The 27,600-nt window shown below is 28.9% G+C and overlaps 2 protein-coding genes across 3 annotated transcripts in view; one reads left to right on the top strand and one right to left on the bottom strand.

The window, feature by feature from the left end:
• Nucleotides 1–27,600, top strand: part of LOC111030372 (rabankyrin-5) — a 42,004-nt gene that overhangs the window by 3,227 nt on the left and 11,177 nt on the right. For both annotated transcript variants that reach the window (XM_022309814.1, XM_022309815.1), the window contains exons 5-6: nucleotides 4,261–4,384; nucleotides 4,973–5,122. In XM_022309814.1, coding sequence (XP_022165506.1) covers nucleotides 4,261–4,384; nucleotides 4,973–5,122 — 274 coding nt within the window. The remainder of the gene's footprint in view (nucleotides 1–4,260; nucleotides 4,385–4,972; nucleotides 5,123–27,600) is intronic.
• Nucleotides 7,051–12,923, bottom strand: LOC111030375. Its single transcript, XM_022309825.1, has 3 exons — nucleotides 12,484–12,923; nucleotides 8,734–8,907; nucleotides 7,051–7,958 (listed from the first exon to the last, which is right to left on the bottom strand). The coding sequence occupies exons 1-3, from the start codon at nucleotides 12,563–12,565 to the stop codon at nucleotides 7,663–7,665; spliced, it is 552 nt and encodes a 183-aa protein (XP_022165517.1). The 5' UTR covers nucleotides 12,566–12,923; the 3' UTR covers nucleotides 7,051–7,662.

Here is a 27,600-nt window from a genome sequence, read left to right as displayed (position 1 = left end):
TTTATACTAAAATGTGTTTCATTTAAAATCTAAGGTAATGGATCTTTTTTGGTTTTATTCTTATAAATGCCTTTTCTTTTTTGCGTTGAGTTTTCAACTGATACAATAGTTTTGTCAGCGACATTTGTTAATTTAAATTTAATTTATTCATATATGACATGCACATCAATAACGTACATATTAACGTCGGTGGACATAGAAAGATCATGTTTTATGTACAAAAATATTTGAAGTCCAAACTGTGAAAGTTATTTAGAACAAAATGTATGTAATTATATTAAAGTTAATTTTGTTTGATGCAAACTAGTAAAATTTTACATTAATATATTAAATTGTATAGTTTATTTTTTAATTGTTGTTTTATATTAATTAAATGCTTTTTTCACATATTAAGTAATTTTTTATTGTTAATATTGCCTACAAATCCGAGCTCTACTAATAACATAAACTAGTCTTAATTTTGATTATCTTTAGAAGCCTAATGGCCAATATTTATTCCTTAGATTATATACTAAGATTAACCTATGTCCTGATAACTTGAAGCACATTAATATATGACAAGTCTCTAACTGAGATGCCTGATGTGCAAAGAGAAATGTAGCTTACTTGTATGTGAATTGATATGTTTATAGTAATATAAACCAACAGTTAAATAGGTGATAGTTTACCTCACGTGTGTCTATCAAGCATCTCCATTAGAGACTGGTTGTCATAGGCAGAAATCCATTCAAAATATTGGGTGGCTACTATTTTTCAAAAGAACCTAAATCAAGTGGGGCTTTGTCCCTTCACAATAACTGTTGGACTTTTGGAATGGGCTTGATGGATTTTTGGGGGTTTAGGCCCCCCCCTGATTTCCGTCTATGATCATCGCATATATTTCTTGCATATGTGGTTTAAATAATTGTTTACACCACTGGTTCCCAACCTTTTTGGTACTACGGACCACTATGAGAACTTTCGATACGTCACGGACCACCTCAATTGTATACTTTATTTTTCTTACTAATAAGAATCAATTTTTTTTCACATATTTTAGAATTTTGATTATTATTATATGAATAAGAGGCTTTTAATAACATAGGTTTCACTATGTAATGTACATTTATAAATAAACGACGTACTATACACGATTGTCAATAATTAGTGTTATGCCTCAAAGGAAAATGAAATTATTAAAATATTTTTACATTTTGTAAGTATGGCTCGTGGACCACCTGACAATGTCTCACAGACCACTAGTGGTCCGCGGACTATAGGTTGGGAACCTATGGTTTACACTAACTAGATTGGCTCTATTCATGGTATATGATCTAAGATTTACCCAAATGGATTATCACTAGGGGTGGGTTAATAAAAAATTTTCCGATATCTGTTATTTCAATGTATGTTGTGTCGATTAAAAACATAATTAAAACCATAATCCGATGTATAATGAAACTGATACTGCATAATATTAACATTGTACATGATACAGTCTTATTTGCAAACAAATTGTATTATGATGTGCTAGGAGAATTTGTTTTCTATAACAATGGTCCACCTCATTAAATTTAAAATATTTTATACTCATAATTATTTATTTTACTTCTTTATTTCTGTTTGCTAGAAGTTTCAGGTATATAACACTTTCATCAGTTGTCTTTATTTAACATATGACGATTAAAAAAATCCATTCAAAATATAACATTTTTGGTAATCGTCGGAGAATTATAAATTTATTCTGTTCTTAACATTTTTACAATACCTTAAATTCTGCTGCATAATCATAATTCCACACATGATGAAGTTTCTTCGACTTTGTTTGTAGTTTGTCTGTAGTTTTTAGTGTTCAGCAAAACTAGAAAATTGTTCTATTTTCACTTATATTCTATCTATTCTTTAAAATTATTTATGAATTCCATTGAGTAAAGACATTAATATTTGATTTAGAATATTTGTTTTTTTTTAATAACTAATCATATCTAGATATATTTCTACATGTATAATAATGTGAATACTTTAAAATTATGATACTCTGAGTGCTATGTTTCTTACTAAAATAACTATATTTGATTTTATATGAATTTTTGAATTTTAAAACTAGAGTATATTGTTTAAATAAGAATTTAATATTTAAAAAAATTGCACACATATAGCTGTCTAAATGTTAAAGTATTAATTTTAATTTTTTTTCTTATAAAAATATAAGCCATTGTCTACTATGATATTATTCTAATATAATTCTAACCTGTCAATATGTAGAATTTTCTTTTTTATTGAATGCAAATGATATTATTTTTAAGACAAAAGTACATAAGTGAATAGGTAGTATAAAGAGCTGAGCTATAAACTAAAGCATAATATAATTAGAACTATGGAGCATACAATTTGTATTGGATTGGTCGTAACTTTATGCTGTCATTTAGTATGACTGTGTGAAACATAAAATTGGATTAGGTTTAGCATTAGAAAGAACTTCAAATTAGCCATGAGCAAATAATTCTGGAGTTTCTAAAAAGCTTTTAAGGAGAGCAGATAAAAAGTTGTTATTTATTGCAGTTCTGCTAGAAGAAAGAAGGGATATTAAACAGATTACAAAGTAGATCCTAATCATGGTAAGGTATATTAATATTGTGTTTGAAAGCTAAAAATTGAGAAACCGATTCTGTCTTCGCTCTACACTAAGTTAGTCTTTTGCATGATGTGGATGCCTTACCATTCAAAAATTTGAAGTAAAATATCAAAGAAGTGGGAACAAAGGTATTTCATTGAGGTTAACAACTTAATGTTACACTTGATGATTGTATGTATTACCGTGAAGTGTGTATGTATAAAAAAAAAAAAGGAAGATATATAATAGATACCAAGGTCTGTTATTAGAGTCAGACCAGCAAGTTGGCCACTATTGCCATTTGCTATTTAATAGAATTAGTTCTATTAGAAAGAAGATGTGATCTGTACCCCTATAGGAGGTAATTGAAAGGTATTTTTAAATATTAAGAGTAAGTCCTAAACGGCACACCTAAGCAGAAAATAAAACAGCAGAATTAGTTGGTGATTGTATCTTCAAAAATGTTTAATTTAATCAGCAGAAGAAGAAAATATGCCCAATTAAGATTTTGAGGAGAAAATTGTAAAAAGGTAGAATAGTAAAGAGAATTTAGATGCCTGCCTTGAGAGGCTCCCAAATGACCATCAATTTATGCGAGATGAGACACCAGGTGTGTACTTAAACAAAATGCTTCCTGTCTGTAATGTATGATTTAAGCTATCCAAGAAATGGGTATCCAACACCAAGGTGTTCTATTTAGTGAATGGTTCATAGTGTCTAGTGTTTTTTTTTTAAATCAGTGATAATGACGACTAGACTTGATGATATAATTATATTCTTATTAACAAAATTAGAAAATCATTTTCTTTATCATGAAAATATTAATTAAATAACATTATGTGCATTAACTAATTTGTTATCATTTTTGATTATCAACCTATTTAGTACCTAACTATTTACGAATAACATTTGATTAAAATTAATTAATTATTCAAATTAATTTTATACAGAGTGTGTAAATTTATTTATTATAATTTTACTTTATAAATTGTATACAAAATATTTAAAATAGTTTGTTATAGTAATATAACTTATAACCATATTTTATTTAGTATTAACTGAATCTATTACTATCATAGAAAAAATTCATCCAGAATACTTGTATACTTTATTATAATACATTTTCAATGTCGATCATGTTTAATTTTTGAAAAATAAATAAATTTTGTGACATCTAGAGATGTCGCTAACTGTACCTCCATTTTAATTCACATCTACTGTGTAACTTACACAAGAAGCCAGTCACTATATTAATAACTTTTAATGTTGCATGTGGTATCAGACAATATAGTTGACCGTTAGGTTAATTTTTTTTTTAAATAATAATAATATTTTAATACAATTGTATTAATTACCGAGTGTTTATTAATTTATTGATATATATTAAAAATTCTTCTTTTTTTTCTTTTGACTGTATATAAGAACTGCTATATGAGGGCTTACTCTAAAGCACAGTTGGCCTTATTTTGAGTATTTGATATATATAACAGCTATATAATTAATCATTTTATGTGTATGAAACTATGAAATAATAGAATATTGAAATAAATAATTACAAGTTATTAGATTATGTTATTTTTTAATATTTTACTGTATGTTTATTTTTCTAGTTATTATAATTTTAATATTTTTTATAAAAATGTATCATTCATTTGTCTTTGTAATAGATGTGAAAAAGCACTTATGGCCTCTGTAAATGTTAAGAACTGTGTAAAGTTTTATACAACTGCTGACGAAATTGGAGCTCATACATTAAAAGAACATTGTTCAAGTTTAATATCTGCCCATTGGGTAAGTATTGTGCAAAAAAAGAACATTAAAATAAATTTATAATTATTAATTTAGATATTATTATTTTAAAGCATAAACAGTAAATACATTTGTTTAATATAATTTATATTATTAATTTTCCAATGTTCAATTACTCACAAATATGTTTGTATATAGTTATCTTCTTTTTGCAATAAATGATAGCATTGATTATTATAAATTATAATTAGTAATTTAACTATCTGATATTTTGTTTACCAACTAATAAAAATAATCAACTTGGACATTAGTTTATTATTCTACTTGGAATTTAAATGAGCTAAATATACCGTATTTAGTAATGACTAATATAGTACTATGACTCAATTACTAGGTTTGAGGAAAGGATTTTAAAAACATTTTTTACGTTGGTATATATGTTTTTCTTAATATTACTAAAATATGAAATATCCAATAAATGATTTTCTGAAATAACACAAATAGTTACACAGATCTCATAGTAACACTACAATTAGTTTGGTTTTCTTAGTACATTTTTGGTGAATGGAGTGTGTTAATTATTTTCATTAAATATTATTTTAATAATTTTATTTTTATAAATATTTATAGGATGATTTTACCAGTGATGATTTTGCACATATGTCGGCACAATTTTTATACCACATGTTTAAGAGCAAGACCAAATATCCTCTTCATTCAGCTGTAAGGCTTAGAAGAGAAGATGTTGTATTCTTATATGTAGTTGAGCATAGTTCGCAGGTATGTACATATATAATTTTATCTTATACCATTAAATAGATTAATTAATTATAGAAAGCAAAATTAAAATTGTTAAAACTGTTGGAAGTGAAATATGTTTTTGAATAATGTAGGTGCAATAGTTTTATTGTTCTAGGCTTGTTAATTCTAAATCATAAATTAGTTTAATAATTATTAGTGAATTAAGCTACAAGCTTAATTAGTATACAAATCAGAGATATGTTTAGGTTTGTAAAAGTTAGGTTAGGCTTGGTTAGATGCACAAGTTCAAAAATTGTTTGTTTTTCTCCTACTGACTTGCTCAAAATAAAGTATTTTTACAACAAAATTGTAGTGAAAATCTATCGTTATTAACTGGATGCAAGCATGCTGATATATTTTTTTAAACAGCAAAGACGTTTTTTGATTTGTATAGCACATAATTTTTTTTCTATTGACAAAATTGGAAAAATTATATTAAAATTTACATTTGTTATGAAATTAAATTAAGTTTATCTGCTTTTAAGAAAATTTTAATTTTTAATCATATTAATTTTATTCTCGAGATATTCTTAGATATATCCATTTATACAAATATGTAGAAAAAAATGTTGTTACAACTTACTCTTTTCAAATAACAATGCCAATATTTTTCTATCGATTTGTAATGACCATTTTGTTCAAAAAATTGTTATTCTTCCAAAAATCCCCAGTTTAATCCAAGGTGATCAAGCTGAAATTTCTAATGGTGCATTCTTAGCTTGAAAAAAATGTGGCATATATTATTATTATAACATAAATATTTATATATTTATATTTTATATAATTAAATGAATTAAATAAGTAGTTATTATCATCAGAGTAAATTATGGTTATTATAAATAGTGTTAATTTGTAACCCTGCAAGTTAAAATTATTATACAACAAAATGTTAAATGTAGGTAATCTATGAAAAAGCTTTCAATTACAAGTTATTACCAGTACTTTTTTTAAAAAGTGGAAAAAGCAAAAAAAAAAAATGTAGGTTAAATCGGCATTTTTAAGCATAATTAGTTTTCGACTAACTTGATTTTGTTGTTTTGTTGTAATTCAAAAATTAATAACCATAGAACATTTTCTGTTTATATAATAATCTTCTATTTAATGGTATAATTTTTAAAATATTTTGACTCATTTTGACCTATATTTTATCGACATGTGACATTATTTTTTTCTTTAAATTTTTATAAACAATTGACACTTTTTCAAAAAGATTGAAAACCCAATACAAGATTCCACTTTGTTCTTTTTTCAGCAATTTAAAAATATTTAAAATACATTGGCACAATTTTTAATTAAATTACTTAAATACAATTTTAAAATATATTATATAGTATGTTAAGATAAAATCAGTAATGTGGCTGACAGACCATTCTCACTCAAAGAGTCGTTTTTCGTATTTAAAATTGAATTCAAATGTAACATTTACATTATTATAACGAGGTACACTCGGCTCTAAACTGTATAGCAGTGGCCCAGTTCGGTTACCAATTTCCCACTTATTTGTCCATCAAAAGTTTTTGAGGTACCTATTATCTTATGTTATACACTGTGCAATTCAGCAAGTGATAAAATATTGATGCATTAGTGGATATCATCTTATAATTTTGCTCGATTTTAACCATTTAATAATTGGGAACTCAATCTGTTTCTCAATATAAATGATAATATTTCCCAGTACTTCAAAGTGGTATTTGAACATAACTTTTGTTGCCCAGTCTAAATTTTAAAGTTCTTCATTTGTAATTAGTATGAACACAAAATTTACAAAACTGACTATACGTCTATACTCTATACCTACGTTTAATAATTAGAATTCACAGTTTGTATGGGTTCTAGATCTTAACAAGGTTACCTAATTTGCATGGAATGCCTATATACTATTGTGTTATAAAAAGTAGAAGTACTCGTTTTCCGTCAATTGCATAATATTTTATTGAATAAAGTATACATTGCAATTCACTTAGTAGTAAAGTAGAGGTATATCAGTAGAATATAAAAACAATTACACATTTAACTTGTATACTTAATACTAAAAATAAACACAGCCAAGTCTTGTTTAAAACTAATTAAATTATTCTTATAATTTTTTTTATCGTAGATAATCGTTATAATATTATTGTGTTACAATTATTTTATATCTTCTAGTCGATAATCAAAGATAGTTAAATATAATATTATCATATTATACCAATTTAATTAGTGTTATTTGCGCGTATACGTGTTCTATGATAACTCTACTGTACTAGGTACATTAGATATAGATAATTCTAGATTTGAAAAAAAGATATTTAATAAATTATTATAATATTATAACGATAAGATAACAGTATACATTTTGGACGTGGGTCCATTGAGTATAGTAAAAAACCAAAAAATGCAAATATTCACATTCGCGTCCTATATGTTGTGTCTTGTGTTTAGCATTTTTCATTTTTTCATTTAATATTTATTTAGTCTTTGTACAATTGGCCAAGATTTCTATGTGTAGACTCTTCGCGGTGATGTCCGAAACGCTATCGTTACGCCGGTTGCGTGTGGGTTTTCAGAAATCTCATGATATTGTAAATGATGATCACGGCGATCGTGTCAGTGTGACTGGAAAAGTTTGTCGTCTGTTTGGCGTTGTTGCAAAGGTTATCGTCGCAGTAGCAAAACTGCGTTTCCGCCGTCCTCAATTGGTCATCGTTGCCGGAATAGCATCCCTTCTTGAACGAATCGTACTCGACGGCCGACTCGACTTTCCACGACCCGTTCTTGTAAACCTGATAATCATATTTCTGAGGCGTACACCCTCTCACATTTCCTTTGACGATTTCTGTAAATATTATAAACAACGAGTATTAATCAATTATGCACAGTCTTATTAATATAATATAACCAGGGCTGTGAATTCTATTTACGTATTTAAATTTTATTTTTTCGTTCTGTTGTATATTTATTAATTTATTATCATTGTACCTAATGCATTTACGAAATTCTATTTTACATTTTTCAGAATTTCGACATAATTCAAGTGAATGTTTTCTTCTAATGTTCTGATTAAAGCATATTATTTTAATTTTAGCGAAATTTACTAACAGTACGTTGTTATTATTTGTTTTTAAAAACGGTATTTCCAAATGTATACATTTATGGACAGTGAAACTTTCATACTTCGAAGTCTCATGGCCCACGGACAACAACAAAAATTGTATTATAGATAATCGAATTCGATTGGCTAGTTAAATTAAATAGTATAAGCCGTTTTAATTTGGCTTTCAAAAATATTTCGTTAAATAGAAAATATTGTTAAATCGAAGTTTATTATACGTTTAAAATATTTATTTTTAATGGTTCATAAATACTTTAAATTTCATTAAAAAAAAAGTTTTGTAGTTTTTATTTTAAATTGCATATTTTCGCGTAGGTACTGTTAATGGTTATATTTTGTCAATTTGTAGTACACTAGTGAATGATTGTTTAGTTGTTTTTAGTCCAGCATTCAATTCATAACGAATACTTATAAGTATTATAATATACGAATGATATTTTATAAGATAATTCGATCGGGTATTATTATTTTCGACATTATGTATTTAATATGCACGTACTTCCGGCCTGTAGTTCAAGTTGAAACGATTTCTTCATGCAATACGTCGAATTCGGACAGTGGACTTTGTAGTGATCGGAACCATCAAACTTCGAACACAGTCTGGTCGTTCGGTTCATAAATGTTTCTGGTGCATGTACTGTACACTCATAGCAATCGATCTGACCATCAACATCTTTAAAAAATAAAAAATAATTTAATTCAATTACATAAATAATTTTCTCTTCTCATCAGTCGTTTAAGAGACAAAATTATACATACATTTTTTCGACCTTTTTTCATTATTAACTATTATAACGCGTATTTAACGGAATCAAGCTTATTTGTGGATCTCAACAAGTTAATCTTGCGTTCCGGGAGCGTATAATTACAATTATAACATTGGGTTACATATATTATTATTATTTATTTATTTATTTATTTATTTATTTATTTATTTATTTAATTGTATACGCTCACAGTTGGGCTCAGAACAGTTTTTTCTTTACATATATAACCAAAACAAAACATATTAAAATAAGCAAATTAACTTCATATTAATCTATTTAATTTTGACGTATTATATTAGTACCTATTTATACTTAATACATAATAGTACTTGGTACCGTTAACACTTAACATTTAATCATTGATTTCAACCTGGTTAAATTGTAATGGAAAAATCGAAATTATTTATTGAGCTACCAGAAATTAGCATTCTATTGATCTTATATCTAATTTAATATTTTGTTAGGAAGTCGTTTTCTTTCTCGCTATATATGTTCAGTCTTTGTTTTCTTTACGATTTTCTCAAATATGCACTGCATCACACAGAAATTTGCGACTGCTTAAAAGTTACGGCTTATAAATTCACTGTCTTGTTTAAGCGTATACCTAGAGTTATGTGTGTGTTGATTACTGTAATGTTATTCTAATCATACAAATTGGCACACGGGAAAAATTTAGTTTAGGACTATTTTGATCTTTTTGTTAAATAATATTGTTATTACAACTGTAATATCCATTACTATAACTTAACTTTTAACTATAACTTTACTTGATATAACTATTGTGTTATACAATGCACTATAAAAGGGCTTTTACCATTACTAATGATTTATTACGTGTCATAAGTTTCATACTAATGTTGTGTTTATTGTACATAATATATAATCCGTTTGAAGTTTATTATATATTTATATATAGTTCTATATATGTATATGGTTATTGGTTAATGTATTTTATTATATAGATATACCTATGTCAATATTAAAAAATAATGATTTATGGTAATAATACTAAATATTATTAAAGTTTTAAATTATAACAAGGATGCACTTGTACATTTATACTCTTGGAAAGTATTTGACAAGAGAATAACGACGATTTTTTTGGTGTATCATTTTTCTAAATTCTCGTTATTTCCCTCCCCTTAAAGTTTCATCAAAGCTGCTACTGGGTTCTTACATCTTTATCGTTATATTTCCGTGTTTAATTTGCTTATAGTCTTATTTGTACAGAAAACATTTCATTCGTCAAGTCTTGACTTCGTGCGGTTAGACCTTGGTGATAATTTTTTTAGGCATTTGTTATTTTTGTTTAAATTTGCACTGACAATAACTGTTACAGGGGCGCCATTATTGCGATCAATTACCACGTCAAATCCCTAACTAAATCTCAGTGTCTTGTATTGTCATTTAAAAAAATAAACGTTTATCAAAACGTTGATCGTTGTTGGAATTAGTTTTAAAACAGTATGTAATTATGTGTGTGCATTGTTATCTGGTCACATGTCACGAGACATAATAGTTGGTGGTTTATGTTTTATATAATATGTACTTGCATTTATTATTAATTTGTCGTTCGCCCTTGGCTTTGAAATCTACTATAGGTATATCTTTTTTTCTGTATTGAAGTTGTTATTTTTTTTTAGTCCGGAATTATTTTTCAGTCCACTGAGAGAAGCGACTCAAACATTTTACCGATAAGAAAAAAAATGTTTAGCAGCGTTAAACCCTAAATGATGGATCATAAATGGATTATAACTTTAATTTATTTTTATGGATATTTAGGCCCTTGATGGGTTATATATTCCAATAACTTAAGTATGTTGCTAATTTCAAATTATAATGGAGCATGTTATTGTTTCAAATTATCTGTACAGAATTATTTTAACGTGCAATCTACCTAAACTCTCTTTTTGCAATAGTTAGATATATATTCAATGTTTATGTTACCAACAATAATGACGATATTAACAGTTGAAAATGGATGGGCAATAATAAGTATCTAAACGAACATTTTTTGTGGACATTTTTGATTTACTCAATATGTCTATCTATATTGACTTTGATAGGCGTTAAAATAGTTAGAAATAAGTATGCAACTATCAACATTTTAAGGTTAGGTTAGGCCAAACATAAACTTAAATAAGTTATTTTTTTAATTAGTTTAGTTGCGTGCGTATTATATGAGGTATTTCTTTAATCTCTGCGATCCTATTCGATTCCGACTCCAGTGCCCTGTTCTGATACGCAGAACATTATATAATAGCTAGTACCTATGATATCTAAACTTTGAAGTTATTCACCTACTATACACTGTATATTATAACAATGAGAAACGTACAAGTTATCGTATGGAATTATCACCGACGGTATGATTTTGAGCATTACGGACCGGCGATGTATATAATAATTGTAATAAGACCACCGCTATATAAAATTGCCAGTGATAATGTAAGTCGTTAAATAATTCCTTTCCAATGAAGTTTAAAATTAAACCATTTTTTCCAATAAACCATGAAAATGTATATTATTATGTCAACTAAATATCGACTGATGTTTTTAGTCATTTTAGATGTTTCGAATAGGAAAATCTCGTTGTCAAGTAAATTAAAATCATCTTCGATAGATGATAATAAATAATGGGTGTACATTTTGTCCATAAATACCATGAGCGATGTCTCCGATTATATTTTGTTATTCGCGAATCATAATATATTGTATTCATAATTCATAGTTTATCCGCGTAGGAATTTACCAGTGGACAACAACATTATAATAAAATATAATATTTAATATGGTCCATACTGCTACCATAATAATTGTATTATCATATACTGAGGACGCAATGACGCGAAATGCTTTGCACGCGTTACTGAATATATTATATATAGTTTCAGTAATCTGCGTTTTTGCTGGTTAGATTTTTTTCCTCGTTGTCTTATTAAATCAAACTAAAATTTCCAAGAAATATTTATTATTTCTATCATAGTATAGGTACGATCAATGATAAGTAAATAAAAAAAAATGATCCTACGATTATGATTCATATTGTGGATGATATAAAAAGTGTCCTACTTAAAAAAAGTTTTTTTTAACTTCCTATTGTTTTCGATACCTACAATTATAGTCACGACGTTTTTTGAAATATGCACTATTTAACATACCTTTTATTTACAAATAATCAATTATTTAAAATTTTTAAAAGGTCTGCTGCATTTAAATATAATAGGTACGTATTATAATATTATAATTTATAATATGATGCCTTTACGTTTGCACGCATGCATTATTTTGACCGCATGACCCTAATCTAGAAATAATATAGGTAGTAGGCAGCATACTATTTTTTTACTCACGCTGAGATTATACGGGTTACATTATATTATGATGTCGCACAAAAAAATATTAGTACATTTATCTAATGGATTCTTTATGTAAAATAACAATAACCAATTATAACAGCATCTATGTGCTGAACTACTTACTAGGCACCAGCGAAATCAATACGTAAACGACAGCGGTAGCGAAAATCAAACTAGTCCGGAATGATAGAGGAGGGGTCATCATTTGTCGGTTAAAATTGAATTTCTTTCCGTTAACTGATATTGTATTATAATATTGTATCCACCGGGTTGTCGTGGCGAGTTGATGAAAACTAATAAAATAATATTTTTACATTATTCGATGCACATCACTGTACGCAGGTACATACGACACACACGCGCGAGTGTTGTTAATAAATGTACGACACTACGACCGACGCTCGAACAAGTAAAGTATAATATTTATTTTATTGTACACGCGATCTCTATTATATACGATATTAATATAGTAACGCCGCTCTGTAAGTTTAATGAACCAACTGAACCGCCGGCCGCCGACTGGCTAGCTAAACTTCATTCTTCAATGATACATTCATATTATTATTATTATAACGCGTGGTTCCCGCTGCTACCGCCGTACAAAAACCGTTGGATCGACGACGACGCTGCCACTGCAGTATTTCTCGTGGCTGGTGGGAGTTGTTCGACCACAAAGCGACGTAGTCTAATCATACTGAATATTGTTCAGCAGTCTGGTTTATTTATTATTTATTTTTATTTCATGTCTGTGACTATTTAACGTTTTAAAAACGTGGTCAACATTTTTTTTAGCTTACAATAATGTGATCATAGAAGATACAATGTACATATTATTATAATATGTGGTTTGATTTAATAATGATGTACGACTAGTCAATGAAAGATGAAAAACCATTTCTTTTGAGCCGGATATAATAATATGTAAGATTGACTTTGAAAACTTGTCGTAGGTAATGGTAAACGAATTAAGTTGGATTTAGGAGTTGAAATGGGTTATAGCATTTGGCCAAGTCGTGTCTGGTTTTTAATGTTGTTATATCTGTAAAACTATTTTTATCGAGCACTCCTATTAATTGTCACCTCGGTTTATATTTAAAAAGTATGCGAAACTCAGTCTAATTTTATTCGAAAAACATTTGCTTATAAAAAATAGTCTCACTTGGTAAACAACTTCAACACCAGAACAGCTAGGTGGAACTGTTGAGACTTGTATGCCACATTATATCGAATCTTAAAAACTGGTTTATATATACAAAGTGATTCACCAAGCTAGCTCACTACCAATATGTTTCACTTAATTATGAAATTTTCCAAATTCTAACTTGGATGTCTTAAGTATACTTTTATTTTAATTAGTTCGATTGTTTATAGGTACTATAGCTATACAGTATACACTAACTTCTTTTTTTCAACTAAGAACTAACTATTTCAACTGAAAATTAGTTTATTAAAATAATAAATTTTTTTGAAAGTGTTGATGTATCTAAAGCAAAGTCAAATGAGCAGTTTCTGAGTTATTAAAATGTTTTTACTGAGTATAATAGTCTTTAAAAATGGTTTTACAAAACTATAAAATAGACCGAATATTGGAACTAGTATTTATTATACTAGGGCTATTTATAAAAATTATTAATATTGATAGAATAATATTAATGACCAATAATAAAGCTAAATAAGTCAAAACTACTCATATCTATGAATTTTGAATCTGCTGCTTCAAATTTTTTTAAAAAATTATCTACTGAATATTTACAATTGTAAAGGAGGGTAGAGGTAGTTCTCAGAATTTTGTATCTCGATAGGACATCCCTTAAGTAGCATAAAAAATCTCAAGAATTTGAAAAATGGTCTTTAATAGTATATTTGAAAATTAAAAATCAGATTTTGAACGACTGGATTATTGAAGGAAAAAAGGAGAAGAGCATGCTTGGCGAATCACCCTATATATTTTTACATTTATAAAAACTATGTACCTACTATGACGAATAACTATCAACATTTATATTGGTATTTTTTTTAAATTGCAAGTTGAATATTTAAAACAGGTTTTGTCGTTTGGATTCTCTGACGGTTACTAGTTGCAGGTAATGGAGGTATTTATTTTTTTTCAGAGAGGGGAAAGGGCTGGGTAAATTCTAATTGTTTTTTTGAAAAAAAAATAATTCCACTCGCCCAATAGGTATATTAATATACTATAAAAAAAAACCAAATTAAAATTTAAAAAAAGTGGCTATAAATATGCTTATAATATATCTTTATGATTATGAAATTCATATATTATACGTGATTATTTTAATATTTTCAAGTCCTGATATTCTATGTTTAGTGCTTAATACTTCTTGTAATATTATACGTGTAGACGAGGTGGTATAACTGCAGATTTTATAATAATTATTGTTATGATTCTAAAACTTTTGTCGTACACTATTAATTTATATAATTTAATTTATACCACAAATCCATTTCATGTACAATTTCAATTTAAAATTTGACATACAAAAGAGTTTCCCGTTCATGCGTGGGGTAAATTGATCGATAAGCGGGTTCCCTGCGGTTTGCATGCCTATATGCGGACATGCGGTTCAATGCACCTTCTACTTATTGCCTTACCCTCACCTTGTATTCTACACAGATAACTATGATTTATACGTATCTTTTATACTGTCATCTTTAATTTGTATACGTGTTCTTCTAAACAAATACCATGAAAAATATAATTTAGCATTAACCTAACCTATGATAATTACAATATTTTCAACAGCTACTTTAAAGGTATATATAGAATAGATATGTTCATAATTTGTTTTTCAGAAATCCTATATATGTGTGTACATAATATGTAACGGGTAAAGTCTCAATTTGGATGTATTAAAGCAGAACGAATCCCTTTCTCTTAAGTATAGTATACACTATCATAAATAATAAATATTAAAGTTCTCATACAATTGTAAAATATTTTAAAAGTAGTACCTACTTATATTTAAAAATGTTCACTAACAAGTAAAAACGTGCATGCTTATCAAAATTCGTATTATATTAAAAGTCTTCACGTGATAGAAAATTCGTACCTATGGCAATGTGCAAGTTTTAATAAGTACATTAAATGACGAAAATATCAGTTAAATTTTATTATATTATACAGTTCGTTCACGATATTCTTTGTAATATTAATGCTTTTAAATTTACATCTATATATTTGTCAATTGTTGTAATATATAATTGTATTTATGTGTATTCAAGTATATAATATAATAGTGTACAGAAGTTCGTATATCCCTATATATAGATGACGTCATTGCACGTATTGGTACTTTGCAGTTGAAAATAAATTGTAATTTTTTCTCTCGAAAATTAGAAAACTTTAAAAATAAATGCACCGCTATTCAAACCGGATTGCTGCTATTCTAGCTATGTCTACTTTCTCCCAAAGAAATGAAAGAGCTGCTCTCTGTAGGTTTAATGATCTCGGAGTACCAAAACGAGGTCAAGATTATTCACAAATATATATTGTGTCCTTGCACTCTAGTCGTTCGATGATATTGAATTGAATAGGAAGAATATGATGTGTTCTTATATACAGTTTACGTGTGTACCTACACGTAAATAATATTTAATATGTAAATTATATTTATATACTCAAACGGTATTTTTTTAGCAATTCTAGCGAATAAACCTATTCCAACTGTAATACCGTTGAACTCGTGCTCTGTCTTATTCTACGTACTCATATCCCATTGTTTACTATTATGTCTATACTGTCTATCATTGTGTGCAGTACAGAAACTTACGTCCAATTTTCTGTTTTGTGTAAAGGATAACATTATTGTTTTGTAGTAGTGGGTATTGGGCTATGTTATAATATTGAACTTTATGCATATACTCAATCGTATGCACTCATGACAATCGACTGTGGAATTGTGTCGTATTGTACACTTTTTTTATCTGTATATTGAGAGATTCACCAACCATGCTCATCTCCCCCATCCATAGTTATCTTTGAATAATCCATTTATTAAATTTCTAGTTTGTGAAATTTTTAAGTTTAATTAGAGACCATTTTTCAAATTCTTATTTTTTTGGTATAGCATTTTATGGTTGTTATGCTTTGCGGTACAAACTATTTATTTAAAACTAGAACAGCACTCTTTTTATATTGTACCAGCTACATTGTTAAAAACGAGATTTTTCTAAACATGCTGTGGCATCTGAATTTAAATTAGACTGAGTAGTTTCCAAGTTATTGGACTTAGTGAACTAAATATGATAATCATCGTCGTTAATTATGGTTTTACATAAACATTAAAATAAATTTAATGTTTGGTCTACAATTATTATGTCTTAACCTATACTCATTCAATTATAAATCATAAAATGTTATTAGATTAACATTAGTTACCTACCTACTGCAATATTTTCAAATAATCATAAATATAACTCATACGACATAAATCCTCATATTATATTCTAAATCTAGTATCACTGATATTATTCTTAGTACTTAAAAGTATAATAACTCAAAATCTACTCGTTCGAATTTTGATTTCTTAACATAAACGTTTTCAAAAAAAGAAATTTGTATCTCACCAGAACACTCTTAAATGGAAAATCTAAGTATCTGAAAATATGGTGTTAGTGTATAGTGTATACTTAACAAATTTTAGTTAACAGTATATCTGAATGAACTTACAATAAATTGTGTATACATTTTTCATTATTGTTGTTTAAACATTTTATTTATTAAATTCTGTTAATATTTATCTGTACATTTTCTTTACCATCAAAAAATGTTCGAAATAAAAATATAATATTTTATGATTGATGATTTAGTACCCAATCGTTAACAATCTCAGTATGCACATGTTATTTATATGTAGGCTAGAACAATGGTATGAATTAACATAGCTAATAAAAATCAATTTTTAAATTATAAATGTATGAAACAATTTAAGGTAAAATATTCACTGGTCTAATTATTATGATATTAAAATATAAATATAGGTAACGTTGCGATAAAACAAAAGAATAATATTGTTCTTTGTAATAATAAAATAAAATATTTTTTTTCATTGTATAACACTTTGTTATTATGTATTATGTAAGTAGGTTATGTAGGTGTACTTGTATAGATTATATACCAATTAACAAGATTTGTTTTTCAATTTTTTAATGTTATAAGGATTAAAATGTTATGGGGACTTTTGCCCTCTTATTGCTTTATGTAATAAAATTCATATCTTTATTATTCACTAACGGTCAGAACATAGTAGATTCTGCAGGACTCCAAGGAAAATAATAGTTAGAATTCGTCCTTATGTATATTCATATTTATTTATTTAAACTGTTACATGCCTTTAAATCGTGTTGTTGTACGGGTACTAATATGTTTACATAGGTAATTGCTGAAACCTAGAACCTAGCTGCTCATCATACACATCGATTATGTAAAGATGTTTGAAATCCAGAACATACTAATGAATACTAAAAGCTTATTTCATGAGCTGCACAATTTGATTTACTAACATATACGAATGGTGTAATAATTATAATAAATTTGCTATTAATTCAGACAATATGGCTGAACTATAGGTTTATATATTATTTGCCACGATATTTCAACTCGATTTACGCGTGCAAGTTAACTTTTAATGGTCCCCTCGGAAAATGGTCTTTATATAGTGTAGCTGGTTATGATAGTTCTATGTCGTATAAATAGATATATTGCTTATAGTGTTTAAAATACAAAACATTTTGTAGGATCATTTTTATTTTTATTATTTTTTTAGGATTATTTATATTAGAGTACGTCCTAAATATGATAAATGCATTATGTGTGTATCATATTATTTCCCGTGTCCTATAATGTGATTTAAAATGTACTCAGTACTGACTTTATTTATTTTTCTGCACATACACAAATATAGGTGATGGGAATAATTGTGATATTTTGCTAATTTTACTAAGCTGGCCAATACACAATAGGATTTGCGTAACTGCGTACTGTGACTTGAAAGTTGACTTATTATAACAACTGACAACTGTTAACTTATAAGTAACTTATTATTAAAGAAATTATTTATTTATTAGGTATAATTATTATTTTCATTGTTATTTGAGCGATAATATGATTTTCGAATATTTGGTCTGCATGGTACGAACCAACATCAACTATTTGAAATAGTGTTTTCATTCAGCAAATGTTGAATTTGGATTTTATAATATGTAACATATATATGGTGATACATTAAATGTTTTGATAAATTGCAATTTGTAATTTCCATGCAAGCCAAAGAATAATGATTGGGCTTCATAGTCTAGTTTCACATTCAGCAAATCGTATTATAAAATATACATGAAGTACTGAGTTATGGTGCTCCATGTTTCCGGTTTGCATCATAAAAGAGGGGTTGTATATTTTATAGTAGTCAGTAGGTAACTAGTAGGTCTACGTAGGCTCGTATGGAGAAACGGTGTAGGTTCCAATACAATCCTACGCAATAATACGTCTGATCTCGGTTTATAAGACTTAAGCAGCCATTCTAGTCCACCCAATGTTGCTGTATAGACCACGTAATTATATATAGATATATATTATATTTATTTTATTGATATTTCTAACTACCTATGTTAATTTATAAATTCTTATTATTGTAAGCGTTTGATGTGTAGTAACTAGTATTTACTGGATAACGTCGGTCGACTGCAGCCAGTCTTTATGGGGTGGAAGGCACAGGGGCAATTGCCCCCTCGAGACGATTTTTATTCTTTTGCTTAATGCACATTTATTTTTGATTATATACCTAATATGTTTTCAACAATATATTCGCTAGAATATTCAGCTCAATGGAAGTAATAACTTATCAATGTATTAACTCATTAGGACGTTATCAATAATTATTTTAAAGTGAGGTATTTTAATATTTTGGCCTCCCTCCAAAAATAAAAATGGTAAACAGACAAATTATCCTTCAACATCATCTAAAAACTAACAAAACATTTGGAAATATATATCTTATTGAATATTGTAGGTGATATATTGATGTATTTTGTGGTACCCACGATTATAGGATTATAAAGAATTTTAAAAATCGTTGTTCTACCTAATTTTTTCCACTTTTTTTATATTTTCAACTAAATCCAGCTATCTCTTACAGGTAGGTAAATCGTTAGAAAAATTCTTAGCAACACATTATTTTGAGGATAGCCACCACTGAGTTTAATGATTATACAATAAATACAATCGATAGGTGTTTATTCTACAAAATGTAATATGTATATATTGGAATGAAGGGTTTATTGTTTGTGACACAGTACCTAAGGGACTTTATAGTAATAAGATGGAAAGTTGTGGACTAAAAAGTTTAACTTTTATTTTTTGATTTTTAACTAGTGAAAAAAACCTAGGTACCTCAGTACCTCACCTATACACGCTTATATTGCCGGGTCGCTAGATAAAATAAAATAATTTCTCAGTTCACTCTCGACTGTGATAAATGGTTGGCCTTTTTATAAGCTCGCCAACTCTTCTTTTGTATACTCCTCATGCCTCTATATGCACAACACGTACAGGTGTATTGTGATTCGTGTATGTCATATTGTTAAGTTAGTAAACTAAGGCCAGGTTGCATGAAAAATGTATTAATTCAACGGACACATATTTTTATTGGACCAACCATGGGCAACAAAATTATGTTTAATGGATCATTTGCTCACTATTGATTTGTTAAACGTTTAGTGATTGTTCATGCAATCCGGTATAAAATGTAAATATTTTTATAAAATTGTATTAAATGCTTACTTCCTAAACACAACGGGCATGGGAAATTTGGTTCCGATCAAAAAAGCCTCGGTGACGGGTGCAGAAATCCGAAAAATCACTTACTTTAATAGTAACTACCTACTTATAAATATTATAGACAATTGTGACATGTGACGTCATACTATCGAGAAACCATATTATAAATAATATGTTCAATGCGTAAACTGCGTACGTACCAAGGCCAATAACAGCAACTTCATATTAGAACCGGGAATGATATGATTACACGTTTTTAAATTTTGTGTAATAAACAATTATTAATAACTTTTCTCGATTTATATAATATTATGTAAAAAAAAAAACTCTAACTAATAATACCTAATAATTTATTTGTCGTTACATTTTATTATTATTAACACGACCCACCTGTTTTTGATATCTGCACGGCATTGCAGCTGTATTCTAACGTAATGCGCGTTTTCCTCACAACTGTCATGTAATGGCGTGTATACCGAACGTTGTTTTTTTATTAAATAATTTTTACTGGTTCTCTTTGTTCGATTTGGATTTCTTACACGGCTAGCGCGATTTGTGTTCGATAGGTTGTTACATTGTTATTCACACCTCATCATGCATACTTATGATAATAACATAATATGTTTATGCATTTTTATCGGACTGTTGTCCACTACGATCGAGACTCGCGATTACGTGCATTTTCCGATCTCGTAATTTTTTTCAATCCGTATTATAATATGTACGTGCTTGAATAGTTACACATTATTATATTACTGAAATGTTATATTGCGTGTATTTTCAAAAAAAATATTTCTCTAAAGTGTGTTATTTTTTGCGGCGTTTCCTATGAATACAAATCGTTTGTATTTGTTTTAGACCATCCTTCGTGTGCAGATGACTACGATGTAATAATATTATTGTGTATAAAAAAACGACATTTGCTTATTAAAACGAATAAAATGATAACTTCAATCGTATACTATAACACTACGATTGTATTCATATACGATATACCACTGAAGCTTGTAGTTTTTATCTGTAAACACGTGTTACGTACTTACGTGTATATATTATCATCGTCTAGCTGCAGACTGATATCATTTGTGAACAAAGACATTGCCAATAATGAATTGAGCTACTGTCTATACGTGGCACGTGCCTCATTTGGGTTGTGACTTCTGAATGGAGGAGATTGTGCTAAATGTACTCCCCTAAAAATTGCGTATGAAAACTCTGAAATTCCTCAAATAATCCTTATAATTTACGATATAAATCCTGACGACGGAAATCGGTGAATTTTTTTGTTGAGTACTATACACCTGTCTACATAATTATACCCATTTAAATTATCTTACTTGATTTATATTTCGAGACACATTAGCTAGATAATCGTTCGATACTCAAAATTGCTTTGGGTAAAATTCTATCAGCAAATTCAAATTTTTGGGTTCCGGTGCTTTTTCTGCTAATGTAGACTCTACCCGGCCGCTTAATTGGCGGCGTGTCGCGCTTACACTCGTGTACGGTCACGTCACGAGTTGACGAATTTGGTACTTTTCCTTACTTTTCACCTATTTACCGAAAGCTAACTCGTCGTGTTACCAGCTGCATTCATACCCTATGGCCTATACGTACAGCAAGTATTGTGAATGTATACACTATTGCGTTGGATGTATTATATGTTACAAAGTCCTGTCGTTCCGTGTTTAAAAAAAAAACACGAAATCTAATACGGCGAGCACACCTACACTCCGCTTACGCCGATCCGGACCACGTGCCGAAAACATCCGTTTTGTCGGTCATTCCCCGCTATGATACAGTACCGGCCCACTACGCTTTTTTATATATATTTTTCATTTGTCATCATTTGGTAATTCTATATAATATTATATATGACGTACAATAGTCATAATATATTAGTACGCGTATAATAGTTATTGTATATTATATAGGTCAAACGGCGATTTTCTCATCGTGTGGATCGACAGATATATTTTCGCGCAGTGTCCTGTTTGTTATACTTTTGCAGCCGTTATTATTCGCCCGGCTGATTATAGTGTTATTATAATTTTGCGATCGTCGCTTTCATGCTAACAACCAGAGAGATCCCAAGGGAAATGCACGTGCTTAAAGTGCATTCTTGGCTCTAGCGCCGACGTCCTTGTAGTTTTTATTTTACGCTTATTCGTCGTATTATCATAATTTATAATATATCATATCTCATATTTTTACTATCGTTGTTATTATTTTAATTGTGTAATGTTTCGACGTCCTCGCACACGTCTATCGTCGTCACTCGCCGTCGCGCGTCGTCGGCGGATGACAGTTGCGAATTAGTTCGATGATATCATTCACTCGTTTTGTATTCCATAATTTAATGTAATAAAATAAATATTGGGATATCGCCGAAAGCCAGGAGGAAGAACTATTTCGAGGTTTTCGATTAGGAGTTATGATAATATATTAATATATTAATATAAATTAATAATTTTACACTTATCAGCCGAGTATTTCGCTTATCGTTCACGCAGAGATGATGTTACGAGAAAAAAAATTGTGTTGATTGTGCATGTTTACTGTCGTTGAACCCGACCGCTAAATAATAATCTTTAAATTCGATTGTTTTTCCGACGCGGAGGGGTCATCAATGCAGTATGTTTATTAATAATATTAATAAATATCGTAATTTTACTAATAATGTACATCGCGTTCGCCTATAATAATATAACAATCGGAATATCGTTCATGCGTCGGTTTTGTACATGCATAATACATAGTTATTATATTATATATTGTTAATATACTTGGGCATCGTGCGCGGTTATACCACCTGTTGCGTGCCCAAACGTATTGTTTTATTTCCGACTAAAAGACCTCTCGCCAAGATTCGTATCATCAATTTATAATATTATGTGATACGACTATTATCGTTATATGTTTGAAAAAACGCTAGACGGCAACGGGAAATTCGATCCTCTCTGCCATTTTCGTGTTCTTCGTTTCCATTCTTGAAAAATCACGTACCGCACTATTTAATGTTATTATAGCGACAGGCATGTAAAAAATTTGTTATAATTTTTAATTTCTGTTGCCAGCAAATCGTACTTTTGGCACGCTCAATGAAATGTGTCGTTTACCACACTGTTGTCGTGTTTGTCCAGCGTAGTGTATACCTATATAAATTATAATACAAAACGTGGTTCGAAATCATTTATATTATAAAGGTACACAGAAGACCAGCCATGATCTTCTACGAAGATCTTAAGTGAATTCGATTACCTACTGATTGTTTTTAAATGGAAAGGTACTTAGATGTTAAAATTTCCTACGTTACAGACATTTAGCTGTGTATCTAAATATGTATAGGGAAATCGTGCATATTCGTGTTCCTCGCGTGTTCGTTAGAAAATACTTAGCTATATGGTCAAAAATTCAAGCGAATCGTTTTCTCTGTTATATACTGTAGAGCATTAAAGGCCCAATCTCTGTTTTCTTCTTCTTTGTTTTGACCGAAACTGTCGATGTGTGTACCTATATGTACAGTGAAACCTCTGAATAGCAGACACTCTCGGTCACCGAAATTTTATCCGTCATTCGGAGGTGTCCGTTATTCAGAGGGGATTCATTTTTTTTTATATTTTTACAAATTATTATTATTTAAAGTGTATTTTTATAATCAAAATCGAAACTATGTACATGTATTTTTTAAATTATTTCTGTTTGAAAAAATCTGTGAGCTTTGTCTCTTTATAATTACACTGTCTCTCTGCAATCTCATTAATAATTGCATTCGCTAATGTTACAGCAGAAGTGAAAATAAGACTGCTCTTTACCTCAATTGATGAAATAAAATGACTAACGTTCTTTACAGCTGACAAATCGTGCTTTTCCGACATACTTTTGTCATAATACTCATAAACGTTTCACAAATGACTGAATTTGTCGTAATCTTATCGTCCCAAAACGAGTTTGTTATCGTAATTACATTATTACAGGAGTATATACGAATGTAAATACGTATTATTTTCAAATAAATAATGTCCACTATTCGGAATTTTTCCCATTGAAAAGTAGTAAAAATGTCCCCGTTCCCAAAATAACTTCCGCTATTGAGAGGTGTCCGTTAGTGGAGGTTTCACTGTATACGGTATACCTATATGCTCCTTCCCATAAGTATCGTACTGTGGCGGATCATCGTTATTACTTATTACTAGGGCTCGGATTTTGTAGCAAAATAAATCATTAAAAAAACATTTTAAGTTGCCAAAAATAGCAAAAAAAAGCATTTATCAAATTTAATTCTAAAAAACAAATTTCAATTACACATAAAATTAAATATTAAAAAAGGAATTTACGACCATATATTTAGTCACGTTACTTTCATTAAAACTCATACTAATAGGTGCTAATATAATTTTAATTTTTAACTTTTGGCATTTTGACGATTATAGAGAGCACTATACCTCACTGATTGTCGATTGATATTTACCAGTCAACTAAAGTATTGGAACGTGCTATAAAAATACGCAGGTATAATTCAGATTATTTTCACTTTCCTTGAGTCGTAAATACAACTATAGATAATTGTAGATAAAACTATTTTGGCACAATAACCATCGTTATTTTATCAGTCATACATTAATTACTTGTTTTTTCACTGGTTTTATAATTTTTGATAATATTAATTTAATCCAAATTTTCAAGAAAAATGTATAAAAATATAGAAAAAAGAACCAAATAGGGGAAAAGTAATAAAAAGTAGGTTTTGTGGAAAAAAGCAAAACAAAGTTTAGGTACTTCATTAAAATCGGAACGATTCAAAACGTATTTATATATAAGAATTATCTTTCTATCATACTCCCCCCAAAAGAAGCATTTGCTAAAAAATCCGAGTCCTACTTATTACACTGTCCGACCGATTGTCAATAATTATTATTCCGTATTCGAATCTTATCTTACCGCCCAATGATACGCTGCAATGGTTTTTTAGGTTTTGTTACATTTTTAAATGTTAAGATGACCTAAATTATGATTTTAACGATACGTATTCCTTCGTGGAGCAGAATGATTGCCTGAAAAGTGAAAATCGATTTCCATGGTTCATAAAAATAACGATTTCTCCTAGTGGGAGAGACGTACAAATCGTACAATAATCGTACGACATATTGGTGTGTCGGGGCTAGTAAATTACTGAAGTCCTTATACATAATATATATACACTATACTATAGAGCAATTTATTTAGAGGGAAACACTAATATTTTTAAAAACTTGTGTTTAATGGTTTTTTCTAATATATTTAATATTTACTCATACTTTTACTATTTTTTTTTAAGTTTTTACTTTTTGAATACATTTTTTATTTCATATTATTCCATTTTCGGATTATTCTGTCGTTCGAAATAGTTGACAAAAAATGGGCAAGAACGTTAAAACTTATCCAAACAACGAGTGTTTGCTTTAAAAAAAATAACCTTCATTACATATTTTTACTACCTATGTCCTATATATAATATACCTATATTATATACAGTCGTTTTTTTGTGTAACTATTACGGTTTTGAACCAAAACGTCCGTTGGAATATGATGAATAGGTACGAAGATCATATACTTAACTAAAATATATTATATATTATGTTATACTTAGGTATATTTTGTAATTTTTTCATAGACTATTGTCACTTCGCGTTGTCTGCAAAGGTAATAATATACTACATAAATTTACAAAATCCACTGTAGTTCCCATATTATAAATTGCTTAAATGTGTACACGGTGCTGGAACAGGATGCTGTTCATTGAGGATCTAATTTGTGACGTGGTGTATGCCGCAGTTTGTTTCAAATCACGTGACGTATTATATTATGTTTCTCGGGGGTGTACGTAGGTATGGTGAGGAGAACGTGCACTATGCAGATAGCACGTACATAGATGATACACTATAATATATATGTAATATTACGTGAAATGTTTTTTGAGTGACTGAAGACGATGTTAATTATCTTTCTTTTGTTTTTTCGAAAAAAAAAATGTTTCTTAAAATGTATTTGTATATAATATGAGTACACACACTCACACACACACACACACTTATATATATTATGAATACGAGTCCTGTAGTTAGCTCTATATACGAGCCCTATTATGTAATATATATGATTGGATTGAGAAACCATTTCGCTCTCTCCCTCTTCTGAACTATAAGTCTGTAAATTATTAGCGATTACTAGGGCTTGGATTTAAATGTCCTAATAATATGAAAAAAATGTATTTATGACCTAAAAACTCTAAAAAAAGCCCTAAAAATATCAAAAAATGCATTATTTAATAAATAAATTTAAATTAAATTATGACCATCCGTAGAAAACACATCACTACCATATTCTCTTACGTATCCACGAAGTCGGTCCGAACATGGCATCTTTACTTTAGGCATTTCAATTTTGGTTTGTACAAATATAAAATGCGAATTAAATAATATATGTAAAATATGTAACATGTGAAATACACCTGCAGTAAGTACCTTCAATGTAATACGCAGCACGACTGAAAGCGTCCGACAATCGGCCACGCGCACCACCAATATAATATTATCGCTCGATAAGAAAATACTCCGGTAAAAGTTTAGTTGTGTGCAATAAAATCTGCTAATTGGATGGTGTAACACAGCGTTTCCCAAAGTGTGTTCCGCGGAACCTCAGGGTTCCGTGGGACAATGTCAAGGGTTCCGTTAGATATATGAGATTATTGAGAAAATTATGTTTATTTAATGTTTGTTGTTTAAAAAATGTTTGATTGAAATTTTTTTTTTAAACTAAGTTTAATAATGAAAAGTCATTAACAGTATTATTAAAATATTATTTGGACTTGAGAGTTTAAGGAATTGATTTTCCTTTTTTAATTTACAAAAATTGTAGTTGAGTTGGATTAGACATTAGGGTTCCGCGAAACACAAACAATTTTTTAAGGGTGCCGTGGTCGTAAAAGTTTGGGAACCTCTGGTGTAACATAAAGATTATAAAAACCGGAAAACCCGATGTTAATTTAGTTAAAATAGTTCAAAATGAAAATAATTTATATTACGTAGTATTATACTACTATGTGTAGTACTTATATTTCAATGAGGTCAATTTTTTTAGTCATAATACGACAAATAGGTCAAAAATGTCCTATAAATTAAAAAATACATTAAAACTGTCAAAAACTGCCCTAAAAATTATCCACTAAATAATCCACTAAAAATGCAAAAAAAGCAAAAAAATGCCCCCAAAAAATATTGTGGTAAGATCGCAAAGTACTTATACATATTTGTAGCTTGGAAAGCATCGCGTAAGATATCCCAAAACAAAAAATGCAAATGCATTGAAATCTGAGCCCTAGCGATTACAAATAATAGATTTTGACGTTCGATTTAAAATCAATGTATAATACTGTGTGATGAATTAAGAAAACGAATGATAAATTAGTT

The sequence above is a fragment of the Myzus persicae genome, unplaced genomic scaffold (genome assembly GCF_001856785.1).
Source record: "Myzus persicae strain clone G006 unplaced genomic scaffold, MPER_G0061.0, whole genome shotgun sequence".
Taxonomy (NCBI): Eukaryota; Metazoa; Arthropoda; class Insecta; order Hemiptera; family Aphididae; genus Myzus; species Myzus persicae.
This window is presented reverse-complemented; position numbering and strand designations above follow the sequence as displayed.

Excerpts from the sequence above, each read along its gene's own strand:
- LOC111030375 (XM_022309825.1), bottom strand. The coding sequence starts at position 12,565 with ATGATGACCCCTCCTCTATCATTCCGGACTAGTTTGATTTTCGCTACC. Across the intron at positions 8,908-12,483 it reads ATTGATTTCGCTGGTGCCTA|ATGTTGATGGTCAGATCGAT; the intron begins GTAAGTAGTTCA and ends TATTTTTTAAAG. Across the intron at positions 7,959-8,733 it reads ACTTGAACTACAGGCCGGAA|AAATCGTCAAAGGAAATGTG; the intron begins GTACGTGCATAT and ends TAATATTTACAG.